Source organism: Lissotriton helveticus, chromosome 3_1 (genome assembly GCF_964261635.1).
Source record: "Lissotriton helveticus chromosome 3_1, aLisHel1.1, whole genome shotgun sequence".
Lineage (NCBI taxonomy): Eukaryota > Metazoa > Chordata > Amphibia > Caudata > Salamandridae > Lissotriton > Lissotriton helveticus.
This window is the reverse complement of record NC_136061.1, coordinates 724,527,886-724,553,190: the sequence shown is the minus strand read 5'-3', so window position 1 is coordinate 724,553,190 and position 25,305 is coordinate 724,527,886. Positions and strand designations below refer to the sequence as shown.

The window sequence follows — 25,305 nt, the reverse complement described above, 5'->3', positions numbered from 1 at the left end:
AAGCTTGTGCAACCCATCATTGTCCACCCTCATGTGCTTGCACAGTGCGAGAAGTAATAAGTTAATGTTACTCACTACCTCAGCTTTCGGACTTGTTTTCTATTGCGCAATATTACATAACGGGTTTTTCTTTTAGTCAAGCTATTTATAGAGTCAAAGCCCTCAAAACATATGGCCGTAGTTTTTGCCTAAGATTGCCTGATCTACAGAGTCCTCTGTTCCGAGTCAGGCCGCTCTGAGCACGAAGCAGCGCTGAGTCAAAGCCCACGTATCCATCCGCAGCCCGTGCGCATCGGCTTAAAGCCCGCTGCAGGGCGGAGGGAGCGCGGCCGGGTTCACGGGCAGTCTAAGGCAATGGCTGCACTTATATGTCGGATCATGTGAGTCTGTCCCTGCTTTTGAGACAGCGGAGAGCTGTGCCGGGTGTCGGAATAAAGGCATACAAGAGACGCTTGGAATTATTAAACTATAGAACTGAAGGGGGCGTCCTGTATAGCATGCCAAGCAAATATTTTTCTTCTTCAGTTTTATACAGCGCGAACATGGCCCTACGGAATCAGGGTGCTTTCACTTGAGCACCAGATTATTATATTGCACGAGGACAGATTTTTTTTTGTTAGGCACGGGCGATTAAGTCATTTCTCTAGAATCACAGGTGGGTGAGATGACGCTGGAACTCAAACCTGGTTCCCCACTTCCGAAGTCGGCTGCTCAGGCAGATAGAACTACTCTACAGTCTGTTTACCTTAAACATGCCCGAAACTCATCCTTCGTCTATTTATCAATTGTTGGTCACCAACAATCATATAAATGCCTACAATTCCCAGCATGCAAAGTACTGTTGAAGATAAAGTCGATACTGACTGAAGGTATCACACATAACCAGTGGAACTTGGCAAAAATTTAATTTTCTTTACAAAGAACTTAACGAGGGATCTATCGATCAAACACACTAGATTAGTCTAGACAGAGAAAATAATGTGGACACATCCCTGGTTTGTTTTAAGTTAATTGCTATGAGGGTTGCTGCTGCTTCGCAGGGTGACTTCAAATAGCTCAATTAGACATGTTCACACAAGTCTTGTGGTGGCGGGGCAAATTTCCAGTTTCTCAGACCAGACCAGGCAGCAGGGTTGTGTCCGACCTGTTCATTCCTAATTCGTAACCCAACTGACGGTTCTTGCAGTACCAACTCGTGCACGTTTAGAGCCCTCAAATACAGACGTGCACTGCATCGAGGACAGTAAGCCCCAAACGCTGGACTTTTTTTTACAAGCCCCTTGCGCCGCCGGGGAGCCAATTTTAACTTGGGCAAAAGTGGCTCACTGGCGGCGCAAGAAGCGAGTAAATAAGCCCCTCTGTTTTCTAACGTCAATCGTGTTAAAGTACTGCTATGTCTCTTTAAACAGAACCAGGAACCCTCTATTGCCACACCTGCAGTGCTCCAATGGAAGACAGGGGCCACGGGGCTGAAACACAGTTTAATGTAGAATAAGTGATAACATAAAATAAAAAGATTCCAATAACACCGTGAATGTTACTGTGGTGTAGAAAAGAAGTTCGAAAACTTTGTATTATCTTGTCTTGTCATTGAGAAGACGACTTCGACAGTATGCCTTCGATTACAGACAATTGTACTCACTTAGCGCTGCGAGGCCACCCTACTAGCAGAACGCGCGATACATCTACCTTTCATTATCATATAAATCTCTGATGTCATGAGAACAATGAGCCTCCAATCATGAGTACTGTTATGGATCAAGATTAACTAGAGCAGCAAAGAAACGGGTGTAACATTGTAGGGCAGGGCAACTATTGCAGCCTCGCTCTCGCGCCCCAAATCTTCACCTGACCCCTTTCTCACGCACGTGCACGCACTTTGCTCAACACGCCGCCCCGAGGCGAACTTACCTCTGTAGCTGGCTCCCGGCTTGTAAAACTCGGGGTCTCCCTCCACCCTGAGGCTGAACTCGTTGTACCCTTCCCTCCGGGTGCCCTGGACGCGCAGGATCCGGCTGCAGTACCCCTCGGACTTGGAGACTTTTTCCACAGTGTCGTCCGTAAACCCAAACGCCGCCCGAGAGGCAGTGAGAGCCAGGAACTGCAGGAGTATGGTCCGCCACGCATCTGCCCTCGCCATGGTATCCGCGAACTTCTGCTCACAGCATGGACCTCGCTGCAGCCGTGGCCCGAGCGGGGGTCCCTCAGAAGCAGCGTGGAGCTAGGTGAGCGAGCTGGGGATCAGCAGGCGGCTGTCAGGAGGGAGCGCCGCTGCCGGAGGGTCTGCACAGCAGCAGTACCGAGAGCAGCAGCTGGGAGAGACTCACTCTGCTGAGCTCTGATCTCCGCCAGATCCCCGACTCAAGTGCTGTTCTGTTTCAGAGGATGCGATTAGCAGCCCCAATGTTTACTTTGCCGAGCAGAATTCACAGGGTTTGGTGAAATAACAGAGCAGAGCGGGGGCACAGGACTGTCTCCAAGACAGCCAGAAAAGATGCGGGCTGCAGGGGCTGAGCTAACAGACTCGAAATGAATCCGCCACATTCCCTGCCAAAGTCTATAGTTACCACAGTGGTGGCTGGCACGAGGAATGCCCCGGTCTTAAGTCCGCGCCAGACACTGCAAACATGCGTTTGAGCTGATGTGCAGGTGGCGAGGAAGCGTCCGTAACGCGCACGGAGGGCAAGTGCAGACTCTGCACAGTGACTTAATGAATCCACCACTTTAAGACATGGACGTGTCTCTTAAAACCAATAACCTAAAGAAATATGTGAAGTGATAATAGGGCTAGTTTAGGAAATTGTGCAATGGCAGTTATCAAGCAACTTTCACGTGGATGAAGCCCTGTACACTTCTACTGTACTATGTATACGAAGTAGATTTTGCACAATCAATTTACTGCTACAATATTTTCGATAAGCAGTAGAAAAGGAAGCATCGCCTAAATTATATAGAGGAAGTGGAGCATAAAACAAAGCCACGACAAGAGAAAAACACTGGAAGAATGTAATGGACGCTTCTGATACGTCTTACGCTATACACCCTTATTATAAATCCTTTCTATTATAAAGGCCGTTTTCATTTGCAAGGCACTTGAGCATAAAGCTGGAATCTGGGATTATTAAAAAAGGATATTAGAGCGCCTTTGTGCAGTGTTAGCACGTTGATTAGAAAAGTTGTTATAGTTGTAAAAGTTATATGCTCCAAAGGTCCCTGGGAAGCGTAAAACCCAGAAGAGGCAGGAGGTTAGCTTGGTCTCTATAAAGGAGTGTATATTGGCTACAAGGGGGCAATTCAAACGAATGAATTGTAACTTGCAGTGTCTCAAATGTCAATGTGTGCTTACTGAAGTAGACATTATTTCAATATGCGTTATGTGCAGGGAGGTTTTAGCACTGGTGGCGCTCGGCGTGACAATCTTGTTTTTTGGAGCCTACCATGACCTCCTTCACGGATTCACCCACTACCACCTTCCAATGGTTCCACTCATTTCTCCTTAGTTCCTCTCTCACGTTTATTTTATAGCGCTGTTAATCCCAATGTACACTCTGAGCGCTCTACCTCACAGACATATTATACAGAGACAATGAGTTATACAGGTGTGTAAATCACTCTATAGGAAATCTTACTTAAGAAAATGAGGACTGCCAGATGAAAGAGTCAGTGCTTTAAACTGGAAAAAATAAGTGCAGGCACTCACTAAATTGAACTGTGGACCTGGGGTGGGTTTGGGTGGGGCCAGGGGCGGGGCTAAGAGGCGGAAAAGGGTGAACAATTAATGGGATTGATATTTTAAAGAGGCAGTTTTGTTATCAGGAGTATTCTTTGTCTACTTATATGGAGAGAACTGTACATTTTATATTATCTTTAAGATTTTTGGAAGCGTGTACAGATTATCTCAGCTAATGGCACATAAAATACATTTTACTTTTTTATACCATGCACAGTAACGAAGAGTGTGAGCACCTTAAGAAAGACAACTTGAAAAATAAGAGCGCATACTAATATCTGTGTTTTTCTAATATTTAATGTAATATTGCTATGGTGCGCAAGAACTTCAAATGCAAAAGGAACAGGTGATGGAAGGAATGACAAACCAATCAAACATTCACACCCAGTCACAGATCTGGGTAAAATCAATATTTTTTTGCACACCACGCCATTCCAGTTTAGACCCAGCCATATGCCAATCAGCCTTGACCCTGCGCCCTTTGGGAACTGTCCAGCCAGAACTGACAGACCAGGTCCTCCCTAGGCCAGAAACAAGCATCGAGGGACCAGTATCAGGGTTTCACCTCTCATGAGCCAGGCTATCTTGAATCTGGTGGAGTAGCAAGAAAGGGACCCACGTCTCGGCATACCCTTTCCACTTAGGGCGTCCAATGCAAAAGGAACAGGTGATGGACAGAATAAACAATTAAACATTCACCCCCAATCACAGATCTGGGTGGCGTAGTGAGCCAAAGAACGATGGACTTAACCCAGATCTCTTGACTATGGGGTGAATGTTTGATTTAGACAGCATTCCATCCATCACTTGTTGTCCGAGCACTTTTCGTCCTAAGTGAGGTGGGTATGTCCAGATGTGAGTCCCATGCTTGCTGTGCCACTGGATTTTAAGCTAGCTGTGTTCATGAGGGGTGTTGACCCTAAATGGGTAGAACTAGAAGACAAAAGAGGTACGGTGTTCCTGGGTGGCAAGTTGGCCACCTGGTGAGTACTCAGAGTGCTGGGGAGGTGGGAAATACCTCCTTTCGGAACTAGGACCCTTACACACCTAGCAAGCTAGGTGTCATGCTTCATCGTATGGGTCTGCTCCTCATCGAGCCAGTGCTGCAATGCTCGACGGGCACCCATAAAGGGGCTCTTTATAGGAGATCTTTTGTTCCTTGCCGTATAGGTGCCGTGGGTGTGAGGGGCCAGGTAAGATGTAGATGTGGTGTGTGGGTTAAAACAGGTAAGGGAATCCTCTATAATTATTTTTATTCTGAAGAGGTCACAACCTGATTAAAAAGTGAAAAAAAGGAGGGCGACTATTTTGTTTTACTCTGACAAAAATTACACTCTACCCCTTAGTGGTCAACATGTTTCTCGCCTATAAAATGTCTCTAATAGATCAGTTGGAGATTCCTCAGGACCTAGTGACTAAATAAAACTATCAACAGTGTGTGGTGTGGTTCTGCATACCACTTTTCTCTCGGTAGGACGTTGCCACTGAGAAAAGCAGCCAACCTCTTAAGGATTCAAGTGCTGCAGCCGGACTGCTCTGAGTGGGAGCAGCGACACTACGTTGAGTGTCCATATACTCTGCTGCGGTCTGATGAAGCAGCACTTGAATCCTGAGTGTGCTGAAGCTCCACAGGAAGGGCGTTCCAGGCAGCTGCAGCTTTCACAGAGATAGACTGGCCACCTAAACGCACCCTTCGAAACCGTGGGATAACAAGCCGACACTGAGTGGCACAGCGAAGGGGGCGATTCGGCATATACCAGACAAAGCGTCTCCTCAAATACACTGGCCCTTGACCATGAATAGCCCTGTGAGATAAAATGAGGGCCTTAAATAGCACCCGCTGGGCCACTGGGAGCCAGTGCAGATCACGCAGATACTGCCGGACACTAGATCTCCGCGAGATGTTAAATAGGAGTCTAGCCACGGCATTCTGTATGATCTGAAGTTGTAGAGAAAGTTGTTCCCTTGGCGGACAAGCTTAAGTTACATACACTGTATATTAGTATAGGTTATCCAAACATAAACAATGGGTCCTACACACTATAATACACCCACACGAAAGTACTGTAGCTCAGTATTTTTTTTTAATTAAAAAGAAAAAAAGTTTTTTCATAAATATTACACTTTTTTTTAAAAAACAGTAACACATTACGCGCCTGCATTAAAACACATTACAATTTCCTTAGCACAGTTTTTACACACTTGAATAATTAAAAACACATTAGTTTACAATAAATTTTCATCAACATTAGTTGGCTATAAAGAGAAATCACATGGGGGGAGAGACATACAAAGACATTCCTTATTAGTCATTAGATTTTGCACCTCTGAGAACCTGACAATCACAAAATCTAAACCTGGACCCATTTTATATCTTGTCTACAGGGTAGATTTGTTCTCTTGATTGTGCAGAGGTGGCGTCTGGATCTGGAGTTGCCTGATCAGATAAGCTGGGATGCCAATGAACAAAGCATTGGCATAGTCAAGGCGAGAGCGGATGAGGGCATGCGCTACCATTTCTTTGGCCTCCCTCGGAAGCAAAGGAAAAAACCTTCGAAGAGCCTTGAGGGTACCAAAGCATACTCCGGTAAGTTTTTATTGTGTTCTTCAAACCTTAAGTTTTCCCCAAACCAATCCCCCAAGTTTTTTGCCGAATCTCCCACAGAGTTGGGGCGAGGCACATTGGAAGGCCAAAACGATTCTCTAAAGGTGGCAGGGAACTGGCCATAGAGGAGTACTTCCGATTTTTCCTCATTGCACTTAAGTTGGGCAAGTGCGAGCCAGCGGAAGACCGATGAGAGGCAGGTCTGAGCAGTCTTGGTGACCAGGTCCGAGCCCTGCCAAGTAAATAATAACTGGGTGTCATCACCGTAGGCTATAATTTTTGCACCCAGTTCCTCTGAACGATGTTAACCATTCCAGAGCAGAGCTTGTGATACCGATGGATGACTGCCTGGCAAGAAGAAGTTGATGGGGCACCGTATCGAAGGTGGCAGAGAGGTCCAACAAAATTAGAGCCACCCTGCCGCCTCCATCTAGGCACTCCCTGATAGCCTCAGATATTTCAACCAGTGCCGCCTCAGTGCTATATGAAGCACGAAACCCAGATTGAGCAGGGTGCAAAGCTTTTGATCTTTCCACAAAGTCCTCCAGCTGGTGAAATACCACCTTCACACAAACTTTCGCCAGCACTGGCAGGAGAGAAATGGGACGATAGTTAGATGGAACTGATGGATCAAGCCCTGATTTTTTGAGAAGGGGTAGCAGTTTGGCCTGTTTCCAACACGTAGGAACAGTAGCCGTCTAAAGGGAGAGATTAATGATCTCATTTACCTCTAAGCTAATCACCTGTGCTACCCCACCTAAACAAAGAGCCGGGCAAGGATCTGTGGGTGAGCCAGACTTCAATGATTTCAGAACAGCTAGAATATCAGGCTCAGCTGGCGATAAAAAATGCCTGAACTGGTTAGCTGGGGGGCTAAGGGTCAGTGGGAATGCTGAGGAAGCACTTTCCTGATTGGAAAGAGCAGCACACAGGCTGTCCTGAATCCCAGCTATTTTATCAATAAAAAAGGAAGATAAGTTCTCACACCACTGATCCGAGGAAGGTAGCGTCGTTTGCGCAGCACAGGTGGAGAGAAAGCTCTTAACAATGGCAGAAATCTCTTTGCTGTTGTTATTGGCCTTAGTGATCCTCCCAGCATAATAATTACTTTTGTCTATCCTGATGGCAGAATAGTATTCCCTCTGGGCAGCACAAAGTGCCTCCTGGGCAGAGGGGCAATATTCGCGCCTCCAGCTGCGCTCCAATTTTTTACAGCCCTGTTTCAATTCTTTCAGAGCATTTAAAAACCAGGGCTTTGAGGGGGGCGAGCGCTGTTTGACACTAGCAGCTGGTTTGACAGAGAAACTAACCCCACAGCCAATCCAGGAGTTGAAGCTATGCACTTCCCCTATCAAATCAGATCCCAATATTGGACAGGCCTGAAGTAAAGCATCAGAGAGTGCTGGGAGACTAATCTTCTGGGGACGAATGTCAGGAGAAAAGACAGAGGTACAAGAAGGCTTCCCTAAATACCAGGAAAACCCTATCAGATGGTGATCTGACCAAGTAACATACTCTGGATCAGTTAAAAATAAATCGAAGTTGGAACAGACTAAATCCAGTAGGTGACCCCCTGAGTGTGTTGGCATCTTAATCCACTGGGTTAGCTGAGCTAAGTTTAGAGAGTCCAGCAAACTTCTAGTGTCAATGGCTTCATAGGCATCAAGGTGGACATTAAAGTCCACCAGCAGTAAAAACTTTGGAAAGCGCAACGCACGCTATGATAACATCCTCCAAGGCATTGAGAAAAGTGCCAGGCGGACCAGGGGGACGATACCCCAGCGTGCCTCCCAACATGAAATGGGGGAAAATAATGAGAGTGAAATGCAAAGCTTCACCCTCCCCAAGTTCCTCTGACACCTCACTAGAGAAGGACCAGGCGTCCCTGAACACCACTGCCGTTCCCCCCTCCTCTCCCAGCTAGGCGATCGGCCCAGATGATTTTGAAGTCTCTAGGAATAGCAAGCTCCACCACCGGGGCACAAGAATCATTCAGCCATGTCTCAGTGATAAATAAAATATCAAATCGACCATCCAACAGAAGCTCAAAAATATCGGCAGCATGTTTCACCAGGGACCGGGCATTTATAAGTGCCGCAGAAATCATGGTCTTATTGCTAGCTTGGTGGGCGGAAGCAGCAGCAGTCTTTTGCTGAAAACAGAAGTTGCAAAAGGGACACACTTTGGAAAAACTCCCCAGAACTTCCACTGCATATCACCCTTACAGTTCACGGCATTAAGCGCCATAAGCTCCTCACTGTTATACACCATCTTACCTCCCGAGTGGGTTAACAAAACGAGCAGTTTTAAATGGATTCCTGCAGAGCAGTCTAATGCGAGCATCTCATGGTCTGACACTACAAACGTGTATGGCTTGAAGTTGTACAAACCTTAACTTGTTTAAGTTGTTGAGGTAGTCACACCCTGTGCCCTTCCATCACCCTCCTGACTCTGAATAAAGAATATGCCTAACTCCGTTCTGACTCCCAACCCAAATGAGAGAGATCGACCTGTAGTGCAATGCTGTTGATGAAAAGCAAAAGTAACATTGAGTAATTTTTCTGTGTAGATTTGTGTTTCTTAGCTAATCGGACTGGTCAGGTCTTTGTGGAGTGTGAACCAGAAAACAAAGCAGTGTGGACCCAGCAAAGAAACCTATCTAAGCAACAAAGGGGAAGGACAAAATCACCTTCAGGATTTTTTTTATCACCCATTAGGTCACCAACATTGTAAATAATCACAAACACAACCAAGCTTACTAATATAGCTGAACACCCACCCTCACTGTCAGCCACCACATAAATCATCTGAACGCTCACAATCACTCATATATCACCCATAAGTGCATTGCTTACCTGTTTCATTTCAAGCACAGTGGTAGATTGCCGATCCTCTTTGAATCACACAACACACATTGGCCAGTCTTGTAAATCAAATATTCTAGGACAGTCTTGCTAGGGGATGAAAAAAAGGATAGATATGGAATGCATGTAGGCATTGTCTCTCCAAAGTCGTTGAAGGGAATGGGAGGGAAGGCTTCTTCACTGCACACTGGTCCAACTCCAACCTAGCCATACATGAATTTAAAATGGTGGGGCTGTCAGACACAAACAAACAAAATAATGTATGGTTATGTAAATGTAAATGTAAATGTAGGTGTACTTATATAGCGCAAACCTGTCACCCAAAGGGCATCCTGGCGCTTGCTTAGGGAACCCGTCCTGGTATTCCCCTGTGAGAAACCCCGGCAGGGTGTCCACAAGGTGAAAGCCAGGCATCCCGCCACGAGGGGCCGTAGTGGAGATTAAGCAAGCTATTGCCCAGAGTTGCAGAGTGTGACCCCGTGATTCGAGTAGGCACCGGAGCGAGAATTGTCGAGTCCGTGGAATTTTTGAGCCCGAAACCCGCCGAGGCGGGGAATCGAATCCTGGTCCACGGTCGATCTCAGCTTCCGGGTCTGCCGCCTCTAACCACTGAGCCACGCTTCTCCACTGTTCCTAGTTATATGAAAAAAAATTCAAACTAGTTAGGCGATAGAAAGTTCTATTGTGGTCCAGGCCTACTCAGTAGTAAGGGAAGTAGAATTCACCCTTAAACTCAGGTGGTTCACACAGAGGTTGGTCAGCTAACACACTACCATGACCTAAGTGTGACCAATCACCCTCATCCTTATCCTGTCGTGCTTTATGTATGGTGAATTTAGGTGATAAACTGTGCTAATTCATTTTGATCATGGTTACTCTCTCCATATTTTCAGGTGAGCGACTGGTCCTTCTCACTGAGACAACTGAACCAGCTGCACTGAACACACACTCAGCAGACATGTTGGCTTCCGGACAAGCCAGATACTTTATTGCCAGCCTGCGGAGCACTGGCCTTTAGCGCCTCTTCCCATACCAATACACCTATGGGTTTTGATCCAGACAGATTTATGTTGGGTCACCCAGAGAGGCCGTAACCATCCGCTCAATAGTCATTGGCGCTCCAACTTGCTCGATCTCTTTTGCCTTCACCTCTTCACTGGGCTTAAGTCCTGCCTTTAGAAACCAATCAAAGGCAGATTTTTGGTCTGATGCTCCTGTTCCTCTTATTTGTGTTGTTGCTGGTGTTCTTGTTGTTGGTTCTGGCTGCTGTGAGCCAATAGGCCTGCCCTCAGGCTCTATGGAAGCTGAAACTGCACTCAAGAACTTTTGCCCGGGAGTGGGCCTTTAATTCCCATCTGTTATTTTTCTAAGTTACTGGCTTGCTCAGCAATCCATGTCTTGTAGTTTGAAACATCCCAGAGTGAAAAGGCAATACAATTGGCCAACCTTTGTTTGTACCATGGATCAAGATTTGTAGAACAGATGTAATGTTCGTATGACACAATGTCTCTTTGCAGTCTTGTATTAACAGTCAAAGAAAGAATTAAGCTCCACACCAACTCATACACATATTTTTTTTTCATTCACATCCTGCGTACATTTCACACACCTCTTTTAGCTGCTCCTGTAGCATATGCAACAGCGGAATTGCTTGTCCCATCATACTGTCCTCCTTCATGATTTCCCGTGTGAAAACCTCAAAAGGAAGCAGCATCTCTGTCAGGCATTTGACTTGGCCCCATTGGTCCATCTCAATGATCATGCCTTTCATAGTTGCATCCCCTCTTTGCATGACATTTTCATTGATTGGCCTGTACTACTCTAACAGACGTCGGAACATGTAATAAGTAGAGTTCCAACGTATTGGCACCTCCTGTCTGAGGGCTTTAACTGGCATTCTGTTATCACGTTAAATGATCCTCGACTGCTCTGGGCTTTAAAAGAATGGCTGAAAAGAGTGCAGATTTTTCTGGACAGTAAGTTGCCTCTTCGGTCTTCTTTTTTGAGAAAGTCCTGTACAATGATGTTGATGCAGTGCACCAAACACAGGACCCTGAAATAGCAACTGTCTGACATAGCCTTAACTATATTACTAGTTGATTATATTGTGCACCGCTTGTGGTTTAGCGTGGATTATACTGCTATGCCGTGCTCCAGGGAATCACTCCCCGCTCGGGAGTGTAAGAAACTAACATTATGGTTGCAACCCCAACTCCGTGGGGTGTCTCCCTGGGCACAGGTTGAAATGCTGTGTCTACAGCCAAAATAAATACTCTCTTCAAGTCTTTTCTTGCGTTTATATTTGTATTTTAATGCTTTAGCTTCACAATTGTGTTCAATTGCATCCGAAATGAAACTTCATATCCCACAATGCATCATCCCTGCATCATACAATGCGGCAACATTTCCTTTCTCCCTATGCATTTCGGCAATTTGCCTTCTTCAGGGGTATGTCTAGGATAAATAAACATAACATTGCTTTAATTCTGGGGGTTATCCACTAAAACTATATATACACACCACCATATTAGTTGTGGTTTGTTAAAAATTGTTTCTACCATAATGTGCTCACTATTAACAGTTGCATTGACTGTTACGTGAAAAGGTCATTATGCGAGTTCTTAGCATGCCTCATAAAATACATGCATTATGCTATGGCAGTAGTTGTGCGTTTTATACACGTGCCTCTTTAAACATTAATATCGGCGTGTGAACGGTGCCTCGATGCTGTTGTTAAAAGACCAAGTGGTATAGAATGCTGCGCCACTAATTATCTTCCCCGTTCTTTCGTCTTAACTATCTCACATGCCTTCTCATGCAGGGAGTTTCTCGGCTCCTTAACCAAATCGCTTACCGGTTTGTCATCGCTGAAGCTGCCTCGTGTGGTTGTGTTAGTTCGCTTCTCCCGGATAAGTTTAATTTGCCTGAGACGTCTTTACGTCATATTGTGAGTTAGAAGGGTAGACGGGTGTTAGTGTTACGCGCTGCTGATGGTCAATAAAGCTTTTAGTTAAGGAGGTAAAGGTATATCCTGCTGCCGGCAATACGCTGAACTCCACATGTTAATGCCCTGATAGACTGTGATATATCCAAATGAAATATACCCTACAGGTGATCGCGCTGATGCGCGCTGTATTTCCAAGAACTCTATATATTAAATCCATGATAATATCTACCTAATATGTGCCAATAGTCAGTCAATCGCTAGCAGTCTGATAGGTACTTAACATAAACAATAATTATGCACAATATTAAAGTCAATTGCAAATTGGAATTCTGGGCATGGCACCATTAGTTCATGTGCATATCTGGTTCTCATTTAAAGGTAACATTGAAATTCAACTCTTTTGTTCACACCATTCGACTTAAGAGTGTTCAAATAATAAATCCAATGGTTTTCTCTTCGAAGTAAGGTGTTCCTATTGTCTTTTCCTTCTGCTTTTTCCACTATTTCCAGTACACAGGCTTTCAATTGGCTGATGTGATGTTGTGCTTCAATAAAATGAGTAGCTACCGCTAACTTCATTGATTTGGTCCTAATATTACTTTTATGCTCATTCAGATGAGTCTTCAATTTACGTTCTGATTGTCCTATGTAGGCTTTCCCACATGGACATTTGAGCATATAGAGCATATAAATAATGTTGGAAGTGTCACATGTTGCATTCACTTGTAATTTGATTTTATACCCTCTCATGGGGTGGGTGATGAAAACTCCTCGAATTATATTATTACAATTGTTACAGTTCCAACATGGGGTCGTACCACTGTATGAAGTTTTACCAATGATTTTCGTAGGGTGCCTGATAATTTCTCCTATATTTCTAGCCCTGGTGTATGCAAAAATTGGTTCTTGCTCGAAAATATTTCTGAAATCCTCTTCCATTTTTAAAAGAACCCAATGTTTCTTGACTATTTTCTTATAGTACTGGCTCATCATTGAATATTTACATACACATGTCATTCTATCTTCCTTTGTTTTGGCTTGTAAGGTTATTAGTTCTGGTCTTCTTTGCTTCGTTACTCGGTTAGAAGCTTGTGTCAAAAGGTCTTCCGGGTATCCCTTCTGTCTAAATCGTTGTATCATGTTTTTAGACTGTTCCACTTCCTTGGTGGGGTCTGAGACCATCCTCTTCATTCTCAATAATTGAGAATATGGTAAATGCTGCTTTAGAGGTTGCGGGTGAAAACTGTCATACCTCAACGTGTTATTTCTATCAGTGGGTTTTCTGAATACGTTTGTTTCAAAGCCTGTTGGAGTTTTGGTGATTTCTACGTCCTAAAAATTGATGGTGTGCTCCTGTATCTCAAATGTAAATTGTATCTCTCATCAATTGCATTCAGTTTAATTATCTGTGCCTTCAGCATTTAAGTTGTGCCTCTCCATATGATGAATATGTCATCATTAAAACGTAGATACAATTGTATTTGATTTTTCCATAGTGATGTGTTTAAAATGTGCTCCTCCTCATAATCATTCATCAAGATATTTGCGTATGTGGGTGCTGCGCAATTGCCCATAGATGTGCCGCTCTTTTGTAAATACCAGCTGTCCTGCCACTTGAAATAGCTATGCATTAAAGTGAATTCCAGCAATTCCATCAAAAACACTTTCATTTCGTCCTCATATTCTGTTTGCAGAAGTCATCATCATCATCAATAAAAAACTTTATTTAGTTTGTTACAACCATAAAAGTATGCACTTTACATCTATTCCTTCTATGTTTGCAGAAGTGCTTTTTCAACTGCTTCAATGTCTTACTGGTGTGGAATAGATGTATATAGGGACTTTACATCAATGATGGAGAGTACTATAGGTTCCTCTCCTGTTATTACATTTTCTCTCAGTTTATCAAGAAAACCTGTAGTATCCTTGAGGAATGATCTCATCTTTAGTACGCATGGTTGCAAATAGCGATCAAGAAACTTGCCCACCGGTTCATGTAGACTTCCTCGTTTCGACACAATGGGGCGGCATGGTGGTTTTATGGGATCCTTATGAATGTTTGGCACCATGTAAAAACTAGGGCATTTGGGATTACTTTGAATTAGATATTTCTTGACTTTTTCAGTTATGATGCCCCTGTCCACTGCTTTCTGAATGATGTTTAGTAGGGTAGCTTTAATTTCTGTAGTTGGGTTTGATCCTAGTTTCATGTAGATGTTCTGATCCTGTAGATGGCTTTGCACTTGTTCAAGGTAGTATACAGTATTCAATAACAAGAGGGCTCCCCCTTTGTCCGCTTTCTGGCAGGTTACTGCGGTATTGTTAGAATTTGACCGTAAAATTCCAAATTCTTTAGCTGTCAGATTCTTACATTTGGATTTTCTGTGAACATTTAATTTTGACAAATCCTGTTTTACCCAGTGTTCAAACAAATCCAAGGTCTTATGGCTCACAGGCGCCATATATGTACTTGCAGGTCTCGGTCCTTTTAGGAGATTTTCTCCTCCTATATCTTGTCCAGTTACAACATTTTCAAAGAAATGGCGAAGCCTCAATTTTCTCATCAATTTAAAAAAACTGATGTTGACCTCCAACAGATTTGTATGTGCGTGGGCACAAATGAAGTTCCTTTCTGTAGTGTTCATAATTGACAATCACTGAAATGGTAGTCAGAAATGTTAATCACCAAATTGTGTAATGGGCTCCTTTCTTGCCCTTGTCCTTCTTCGCCGCTGTCACATTTCTCATTTGTGGTGGCTCTTTCTCTTTCTCCTTGTCTTTTTCTTTTTCCCCGCCGGGGTCGTCCCCTTTGTCCTGGCCTACCTCTAAAAAAAGAGGAGGAAGATGTATCACTTGCAGGTGAATGTTGATGTCCCTGTGTGGTACTGGGCTTCTGGGTGTTTCTGATGGATCAGTTGTCTCGTTATCAGAAGAAGAAGTATCCGTATTCAAACCGGTAAGCAATTTGGTTAAGGAGCCGAGAAACTCCCTGTATGAGAAGGCATGTGAGATAGTTAAGACGAAAGAACGGGGAAGATAAATAGTGGCGCCGCATTCTATACCACTTGGTCTTGTGGAAAATTAGTGCGTTTTGGTGAACATTATCTGCGCCATCTCGCCTCTTCCCCTGATGCCACACTTTTGTCGTGCGCGCCCGCCATTTTAAGATGCCCCGATCAGAACAAACCCTTTTGCATGCCGCTGGCCCCTGACATAGCCCTTTGCCTTCGCTAAGCCTGCACGCTGACCACCCCCTGCTTGCACCTGCCTTGAGTCATAAACCCCTCTTCGGCGCTGCTCTGCCCCAGGCCCTCATCCTGTTCCCAGCGCGACACCTCCCTGCTTTCCTTTCATGATCTCCGGCCCTTAGATGCAAACCCCCTTTTTCCCCGTGTGCCCGTTTTGTCCTCCCCGTTCCCAAGCCGGCACCCAGCTCTGCCGATACCATCCTTGCCCCTCCCCGTACAATAGAAAGCTCCCCCCCATCAAAGAATCCCCGGGTTGATCAAAGCCCCCACCCCATGAGATCCGATCAAACTCCCCACATTCCGTGAATCGGCGGATTATCCAGCTGCGCGATGCTCATCACCTGTTGTGACTAGGGTGGGGACTTCAACTGTAAATGTGTGTGGGAACGGGCCCAAAGGGGAGTTCCGAGAATGTCTTTTCCGTACATCAAAGCTTTTACATGTATGTGTAATCTCCAATAAAGTCATAAATGTGGGTATAAGAGGCCAGGCCTCAGAAATACAGTTAGAGCACCTCAGAACGATACCTTCTGTCCGTTTCGTTGTGTTCTCCTCCGGAGAGAATAAAAAAACCTTGTTTCCTGCTTTCCAGTCTCCAGCGCCTGCCTCTTCATTGATTTAAATAACTAGAGGGTCACAGAGGCAATACCGCCGGGCAAATATCGATTGTCCCCGACCCGATTGAACTTTTTACAATTGGCGTCCCAAGCGTGGGGCCCATCAGCGACTCGTGGATCCAGTGGGAGAGGTCCCGACGACAGAGTGAACGACTGCAACGATCGGGAGAGCTCTTGCCCAATAGACCCTCGTCTGGCAGCCGATCATCCGAACTTCACTAGTTCCGAACAGACCTCTCTCGAGTGATCTACGGTCCTGACTGGGAACCATCAGGAGTGCCGTGAGAAATACGAGAAAAAGAGGACGATCGGGCGCTGGATTCGGAAGACAAGAAACTGTCCACATGGTCCGGGTAAGGTCGTGTTGCCACGACAAGTTGCGAAAAAAAAATTTGTTTTGATTGCTTGATTGTTCAAAATACTAGTATTGCTTTGTTTATTTTTATTTGGAGATTCACTGTCTGCAAACGGAGAAGCAACAGGCTCTCTCTCCCTTTGCAAGCAGTGGAGGATAGGTAGGGTAGCAGCCGTGCTTGTTCTTTTTCTCCCCCACTCAATAATTGCTTGAAACTGAACTGTTGTTCACAAACTATTGTTTCCTGGAGATTCCCTGTCTGCAAGCAGGGAAGAGACCACCCTTTTTGCAGATAGTGAAAAGGGTAGGTAACGCAGATCTTTGCGGACCTACTCATTCTCCCCATTGTTATTTATTGGTCGTTTGGTTTTATATTTTTTTTTTTGATCCATGAGGTATTCACTACCTGCAAACAACGTAGAATAGAAATATTCTGTCTAGTCTTTGCACCTAGTGATAAGATAGGCAGTGCTGACTTTTTAGTCCCTCGTAACGAGCCGTCATGTCTGTCTTCTCCCCACTGATAAATAGCCTGTTTAGCCCGGACCGGGTGTTAGAGGTGGACCATATGGCTCCACTAGAAGGCACCCCTAATAAGGACATGTTCATAAACTATGGGTTAGTCACCATAGCTTATAATAAATTATGGCACAGGTATACCGAAGATAGCCAAGACAAACAGTGGCCACTGGCAGGATCCTTTGACCTTGATAAAATAGAAACGTTAGAAATAGCCTTTCGAAATAATAAGACGACGCCAATTATGCTCGACAGTCTCGGCATGTGGCGCAGAGAGGCTACGAAACGACAGAGAAAAGACGAGGATAAACCAAGTAGGGAAATATACCGACAGGACAACCCCAGGACACCGCTACCCACAACTTATCCCCTGACACTATGCAAAGGACGACCAGACTTAGGGTCAGACCAATGCGCTTTTTGTAGGTATGTCGGACACTGGAAAGCCCAATGCCCGACTCTACTGAGCGTGAGTAAAGGCAAAGGGCCGACAAGAACGACAGACCGACAGTACGAGAAAAGGCGCGAGACAGAGAAGAACCCGACTTACATAGACAGACCAGACAGAACCACCACGTTTGATTATGCCCGATGGCACAGATTTCGCCAGGAAAATCTCAGCGGCATGCTCAAGTTCTCCTAGGTCGGGCAATGTCAAGACGGGAACCCAGCCTCGTTTAAAATTCACAGACGGAAAGAGATAATTATGTCCAATAACTGTTTTTATATTTGTCTTGGGTCTTTGTATGTCGTACTTGTACTGTCCCCCGTCTGAGTTCATGTGTATGTAATGTACAAATCTGCGTCATCCCTCTACACGTGTTTCCGTGTTACTCGACCCCTGTTAGCAGAAACTTAGCATAAAAGCAACCTGGAAAGAAAGAAATGATAAAACAAAACCCGTAGACCATTAATAAACTTGAACTTTTAATTTAACACAACAAACAAGGAATAATAACGATAAACTGTAGAAAATGAAAGTCAAACAGAACATTCGCCCCCCCCCATTCTGGAACCTTCCAAAGTAGGGCAGGGTTACGGCTACGCCCAACCAACGGCAACCCATATAAGGCGTGCCCCGCCGCCAACTCTTGGTCAGGAAATCTTAACGTATGGGGGAGCCGGAGGAGAGGCAGGAGCCCGCAGCCTGGGCATTTGCAGGTAGTCCCGCCACATGTCTCCTTGGCCGGCCGCAACGGGCCTGGAAAGACTAAGGTAGTCCCGCCACATGTCAAGAGGAGAACGAGGCACCTCTTCCTTTTCTCTTCCGTCACAGCCGCAGCAGTCCTGGACGGCGGGATGTCCTGCACGTACCTCCACAACAATTTGTCCAAGTTGGGCTGGGAGGGAGAGGCGACGCGGACGAGCCTCTCCCACCTCCACCGGTAGGAGGTTTCCCAGCCCCCAGCCCGACGCCGAACACCCCCAGTCAGGCGATGGTGCCCATACTTCCACAGCACCGGACACACCATGGTGGCACCCCAGTACTTGCGCAGCACCGAACGTACAATGGTGGCACTTGGGGAACACCGGATGTGGAGAGGCCTTCATGCGGGGCGATGAAAAGGAGCGGCATGGAGTGCACCGGGAGAAGGAGACGATGTGAACGAGTCTCCCTCGCCCCCCAGGTGGGGGCATCACAGCTGCACCCCAGCTGAACGTCCCGCTCTCACAAAACAGGGACCTCTTCCTTTCACTCCGAAGGGTCTCTTCCATTCTTGCAAACTCGACGAGAGTGGCCCCTGTAGGGCCTCAAAATGGCGTCTGGATCCGCTGGAAGGCGGGCCCCGGCCACTAGAGTAACTTTGGCCAGCCATACAACTCGAACATTTGTCCCATGGAGCACGAGCCCCCATCTCCGACAGCATCTCCGCAGCCTTGAAGATCATACAAAGGTCCCCGGCGGAACCTTCGGCCTTTGCAGGCTTCCGGTAAGGGACGGCTGCCTTGATCGCCAACGAAACAAACATGACATTGCCACACCTTCTGTTAGCGTGAATTCTAGAACTGCCGAAAAGGACTCTGGTCCAAACTGCCAGTAATGGGAAACATTTCCCCCTGATGCTGCTTCCGGACTGTGCCGGCCCCGCCCAAAATGGCGCTGGTATCAATCGGAACTTACGAACACCTCGTGGCGTTCCTTCGCACTAATATAAACTTGATGTTCTGAGATTTTATATGATCCTTTGTACACTTGGCTAGAAAAGACGAGGAGAACTCACTCGACGAATAGTGTGAAAAGATCCCCGTTACAAATGTTGATTACGAATGTACAATGTATTATATTTTTATAACTGATGTAAACCTCATTTACGATGCACACGTACGGTATGCATATAGGAAATCTGATTACAACTGTTATGATTATGTTTCTAAATTATGAAAATATATGCCCCCGAACCCCCAGCCAATTAATAGACGTTTTAGTCTCTTACAAATGAATGAGTAAAACTTTCCGATGTTTTTATTGTTGCAAACGACACCCCCCACTGTACGCACTTTAGCCATTGCCACGACCGACCAAATACGACCACACCCTCCTAATCCATATGCTGAAATGAATTTGCAAAATAAAGTCTTTGAAACTATGGACGGGTATTGCATGCTTTATTTTAAAACAATATGGGATGGGTAGGAAAGTTCTTTTTCTGTGCACCCTACTCTGCTCTCTCTTTAAGGTTAAAGGAAGATGGTTGCCCAGCCCTGGAGGACGGATCGGATCGACAACACGACACTCCGTCTTAAAAGTACGCGACTGACTCATGAACTCTCGCGTAGAGGAAGACCGTGACTTCCAAGGATGGGTAAAACGAATGGTGTAAATGAGGGAATGTAAAAGGAGGGTGAAATGAAATAATGTAAATATTGTAAAGTACAACGTTCCAAAGTAGCAGGGACCCAAGAACCGAAGAACTTTAGAACGCCACGGCGTTGAAAGAGGTTTAAGGATCCCGATAGTGAGATATATCCTTTGACTAGATACCTCGCACTAGGCACCTCTGGTTTCCTTTTTATGTTTCCCCGCACACGCCCTACATGAACACACTACCCCCCCCCCTCGACTCCGAAAACTATATCCCCGGGGACCCTGCCCCAAGGAGGAAAGACGAGTAAGAGGTAAGTAAAGGACTTATGAATCCATGTATTTGAATGCGCGCGAATGCTGTCTCCCCCACCCCCCCCTTTTTTCCTCCCTCTGCAGGTTACATCAGAGATTACAGCCAAGGTGTGGCGAAGATCTGAGACCTTGCCATGTCTAAATACACGAAACGGACTAGCGCCGCAGGGTGGTGTCTAAGCACGCCTGCAAACTACTCACGTATCGAACAAACCCGAAAAATTAGCACAACCTGATAAAAAGTGATCACCCTTAAACCAGACCGGACGAATGAACCCATGTCACGTATGATGCGAAACTGTGAGGGAATGTGTGTGTGTGTGACTGAGGCGTTGACCCAACTGGTCAAAGGACCGAGAATGCGAGAAAGTGCGACAAAGTGGTACCTCCTTTTTTTCTTCTTTCCTTTTCTCAAAGCACGTCCCCTCTACCCTGTCTAATGCTCAAACTGCATGATTACAAGATTCTAACGCGGACTCGTGAATACCCTTTACTGTGTAATGCACTAAATAGCCTTTCTTGAATGCACTGCCGCCCTCTCTGTTGCACGTGTACTATTTAGCCTGCCGTTGCACTCTCTCTCTCTCTCTCTCTCTCTCTCTCTCTCTCTCTCCCTCTCTCTCTCTCTCTCTCTCTCTCTCTCTCTCTCTCTCTCACTCTCTCTCTCTCTCTCTCTATTTTTGCACTACCACTCTTCCGAGTGGTTAGCCCCGAAATTGGCAGATTGCCACCCCTAGCACACCACCTAATTGGCTTCAAATACCGTCAGTATTTGCACAAACGCTTGTCTTTAATACAATCACCCTGAGGCCGCGTCATTACCTCTCCTTTTCCGCTAGAAGTCAATGAACCCAGGTTGGGCCGTAAGGGAAAGGACAGGTAAGACGACAGAGGTTCCCTAATCTGGCCCGAAATAAGGGAACTACATGTCAACGGCTCCTATAGTATAAAACAAGGACCTCAGAATACGCGACCCTCCCCTCCCCGAATCGTCGCAATACCCAAACCAGAAAAACGATCACCCCCGTTACCTCCCTTGTCTATGTCCCTGGTTGTTTCCCATAAAACCCCTGTCCTTCCTAGTTAAGTAACCGGGCTGTAAAAGGTTACGTAGGACCCAGAATGATGTTTTACAAGGTTAACAGACTAGACCAAGGTAAAGAAATCATCAAAATGAACCCCGCAGTAGTTGAAAAACAGGATGCACCGATAGAAAGGAAATGTTTAGCCATGTTCGTCTCTCAGCAAAATACCTGTGTAGTACCATGTTGACGACTCACTGTACCCTTTTGTAAATGTGAAACTCTAGAGAACGGCATATCTTTGCCAGATTTGTCTCCCGAAGGTGGGTTACCATCAGATGAACTGTCATGCCTGTAATAAATGATTATGAAGGAAAGTCATAGTAAATCCAACAGGTCCGCCACCGGTCATTCATATGCCAGTTGTGAACGTTAAATATAACGGACATTTTCATTCTTTGCCTGGAGCTGGGAGAGAAATAGACTTTTTGATTATCTTCATCTGCAAATTTTCTAAAGACTGTCTTTTCAAACTTGTTTAAGGGTACTGCTGTTGGAGGAGAGAAGGACCGGATGTGGGAGCACGAGGCCCGACTGCAGACTAAGGGACACCTGCGACGTTAGCCAAGGCGAGACCACGACTGAAAGGAGCTGCAGGACGAGGCACTGTTTTCGACAGCATGAAAAGAGAGGGTCGACCTGATGCCCCTGCTCGACGTCCAGTGCCTTTCGACAAGTCCCCGCTCTCTGAATTCCGTCGCACGCCCGCCCATTTGAAGTCTCTCGTTCCCCTAGTTTGTTCCCAATTTGGCCTTGCTCCATCCCCCTTTTTCCTCTGACCTACCCTATGGACTGTTTTGAACGCTCTTCTTCCATCGGAACTTTCTGACAATCACCTCAAAGGACACAGGGCGAAAAGGACCTTTCCGACCAGAAACGCGAGGAAAGGGTCGTGCCCTGCAACGCAGAACTTAGAACAGAGCTGGACTTGTAGCTCCACCGCCGGTGCTCAACAGCGCCAACGAAAGACCACAAAAAACAATGAGAACTCATAAAACTTCGAACATTCGACATCCTCAACCACCGTTTTGCTACGCCTCATTTCTCTCCCAGCCGCCATTGTATTGATCCTGCTCCAATCCGAATCTGAAATATGTATTAACCTGCCAGTTCACGTTATGATATGTACTTGCTGCTCGCCGTTTTTGTATTTCATTCCTATGACTTTCCTGCTGAACAAATTTATCAAAGTTTATCAAATAGGTGCACCTCCTAAAAAAACTAGAAACCTCAAAATGTATTGTTTACAACTCTTTTTTCATCTAGGGTTCCTACCGTTTTCTTTCTCATGCTCACCACAGTAGAACCGAATAGAAAATGAACCAGCAAGATGTCTTGAATATGTTAAAGGGAGGACTGTGGAAAATTAGTGCGTTTTGGTGAACATTATCTGCGCCATCTTGCCTCTTCCCCTGATGCCACACTTTTGTCGTGCGCGCCCGCCATTTTAAGATGCCCCGATCAGAACAAACCCTTTTGCATGCCGCTGGCCCCTGACATAGCCCTTTGCCTTCGCTAAGCCTGCACGCTGACCACCCCCTGCTTGCACCTGCCTTGAGTCATAAACCCCTCTTCGGCGCTGCTCTGCCCCAGGCCCTCATCCTGTTCCCAGCGCGACACCTCCCTGCTTTCCTTTCATGATCTCCGGCCCTTAGATGCAAACCCCCTTTTTCCCCGTGTGCCCGTTTTGTCCTCCCCGTTCCCAAGCCGGCACCCAGCTCTGCCGATACCATCCTTGCCCCTCCCCGTACAATAGAAAGCTCCCCCCCATCAAAGAATCCCCGGGTTGATCAAAGCCCCCACCCCATGAGATCCGATCAAACTCCCCACATTCCGTGAATCGGCGGATTATCCAGCTGCGCGATGCTCATCACCTGTTGTGACTAGGGTGGGGACTTCAACTGTAAATATGTGTGGGAACGGGCCCAAAGGGGAGTTCCGAGAATGTCTTTTCCGTACATCAAAGCTTTTACATGTATGTGTAATCTCCAATAAAGTCATAAATGTGGGTATAAGAGGCCAGGCCTCAGAAATACAGTTAGAGCACCTCAGAACGATACCTTCTGTCCGTTTCGTTGTGTTCTCCTCCGGAGAGAATAAAAAAACCTTGTTTCCTGCTTTCCAGTCTCCAGCGCCTGCCTCTTCATTGATTTAAATAACTAGAGGGTCACAGAGGCAATACCGCCGGGCAAATATCGATTGTCCCCGACCCGATTGAACTTTTTACAGTCTTTTAACAACAGCATTGAGGCACCGTTCACACGCCAATAGTAACATTTAAAGAGGCACACATATAAAGCGCACAACCACTGCCATAGCATAATGCATGTATTTTATGAGGCACGCTAAGAACTCGCATAACACCCTTTTCACGTAAGTCAATGCAACTGTTAATAGTGAGCACATTAAGGTAGAAACAATTTTAACAAACCACAACTAATATGGTGGTGTATATATAGTTTTGGTGGATAACCCCCAGAAATAAAGCAATGTTATGTTTACTTATCCTAGACATTCCCCTGAAGAAGGCAAATTGCTGAAATGCATAGGGAGAATGGAAATGTTGCTGCATTGTATGATGCAGAGATGATGCATTGTGGGATATGAAGTTGAATTTCTGATGTAATTGAACACAAGTGTGAAACTAAAGCATTAAAATACAAAGAAAAACGCAAGAATAGACTTGAAGAGAGTATTTATTTTGGCTGTGGACACAGCATTTCAACCTGTGCCCAGGGAGACGCCCATGGAGGTGGGGTTGCAACCATATCCTTAACTATATTACTGCAACTGGCCGTGGCAACTAATCCAGTGTTAAGCCCTCTTGGTCGGAGCCAATCAAAGACCTTATTGTTAAAGTCGTTCAATATGTTTGCAGCTCTATAGGATTTCTCCATGGCGAACATGGCTACTATTGCATGCTTCTGAGTGCCATTAAAAATTTCAGAAGTATCAACACCTGCACATATAATTTCTCTAACCCCCACAAATGATGTGAAGTGTTGCACAAGTAATCAATGTTTTGGCAACTGGTCCACTACTTTCGTCAGGTGGATATGTGAACAGCACACTGTCACAAATGAGTCCAGCCAGAAACCTTCCATTTTGGGTACATAGCTTTCACAAATTCTAGAAAACCCACTCCTTGCACAAAAGAAAAAGTGAGGAGGTCCAATTATAATATTTTAGCCAGCTTCCAGCTGCATAAATGTGCCGTTAGGTCGGAGGTCTTCAAATTGGGGATCACCCCCTCCTGGGGGGAATGGATGGGTTCCCAGGGGGGACGCCAATGCCTCTGTAAGTACATGTAAATAAATGAAGATGTCCTGGAAGTGCGGCGATGTTTATTTGCTGCATTTCCAGGCTGTCTTCATTTACTTTGACGCCCTTAAAGTGAGATCAGGGTGCTGTGGGGCCAGAGGTCCGTGAATGTGCTGCTGTGGGCTCGTCTGGGCAGTGTCACGCAGTGTCTGGAGTCTTATCCCCTGCTCACCTGAGGTTTTCACAGGTCTTTAAAGACCATTTGCGTATTTATCGGGGCGTAGTTATTTTTCTGGTTCCAGTACCCCCCTTGGCCCCCACTCTGCCTATTCCTTACATTTGTATTTTACATTTACTAGCGTGAGTATGCATTTCATAAAAAGGAATATAAAGTAGGGTTGCCAAAAGAAAAATGCCAGTCAGGTGTTGTTTAAAGAGCCTGCAAAGACCTCATCTTGACACTAAATAGGGTTATAAGTAAAAAAGTATGTATTCATTTGTAATGTGACTTTTCTGTCTTTGTTCCCTTTAATTATCAGTCATGAAACATTCAGGCCAACCAGAACACAATTAAAAATGCTTTCTATATATATACATTTGCTGTTCGAAGTACGCACAGATAAGGGCTGAAAATACCGCTTTAGGTGATTGTTAATTTTTCTACCATCTGAGACATCAAAATAATGAGCTGGCAAGCCTAATCATAAGACTGGAAGTTTGTTGCAGGACCAGCACATTATTTATTTCCTCCACCCTCAATCCCTGATTAATGCCATAATAGCAATAGTTTAACTTATATCTGAGCCCCTACGCCACCGTCAATAACATGATGATTTACTCCTAATGTCTAGGAATGCACCATGCATTCGGACAACTCACTTCTCATTCTTACCCTTCACTTTCATGCTCACCCTGCATTCACAGCGTGTAGTTATGGATTTCGTGCATTTGCCATATAA

The 25,305-nt window shown here is 45.5% G+C and overlaps 1 protein-coding gene across 2 annotated transcripts in view; it reads right to left on the bottom strand.

Moving 5' to 3' along the window:
• SPON1 (spondin 1) overlaps positions 1–2,576 on the bottom strand; it is a 1,249,069-nt gene extending 1,246,493 nt beyond the window's left edge. The window contains exon 1 of one of the 2 annotated variants that reach the window (XM_078680877.1): positions 1,912–2,576. In XM_078680877.1, the coding sequence (XP_078537003.1) occupies positions 1,912–2,140 (229 nt within the window). In that variant the 5' untranslated portion in view covers positions 2,141–2,576. The remainder of the gene's footprint in view (positions 1–1,911) is intronic. The other variant, XM_078680876.1, reaches the window with a different exon arrangement.
• Between the last annotated feature and the right edge of the window lie 22,729 nt (positions 2,577–25,305).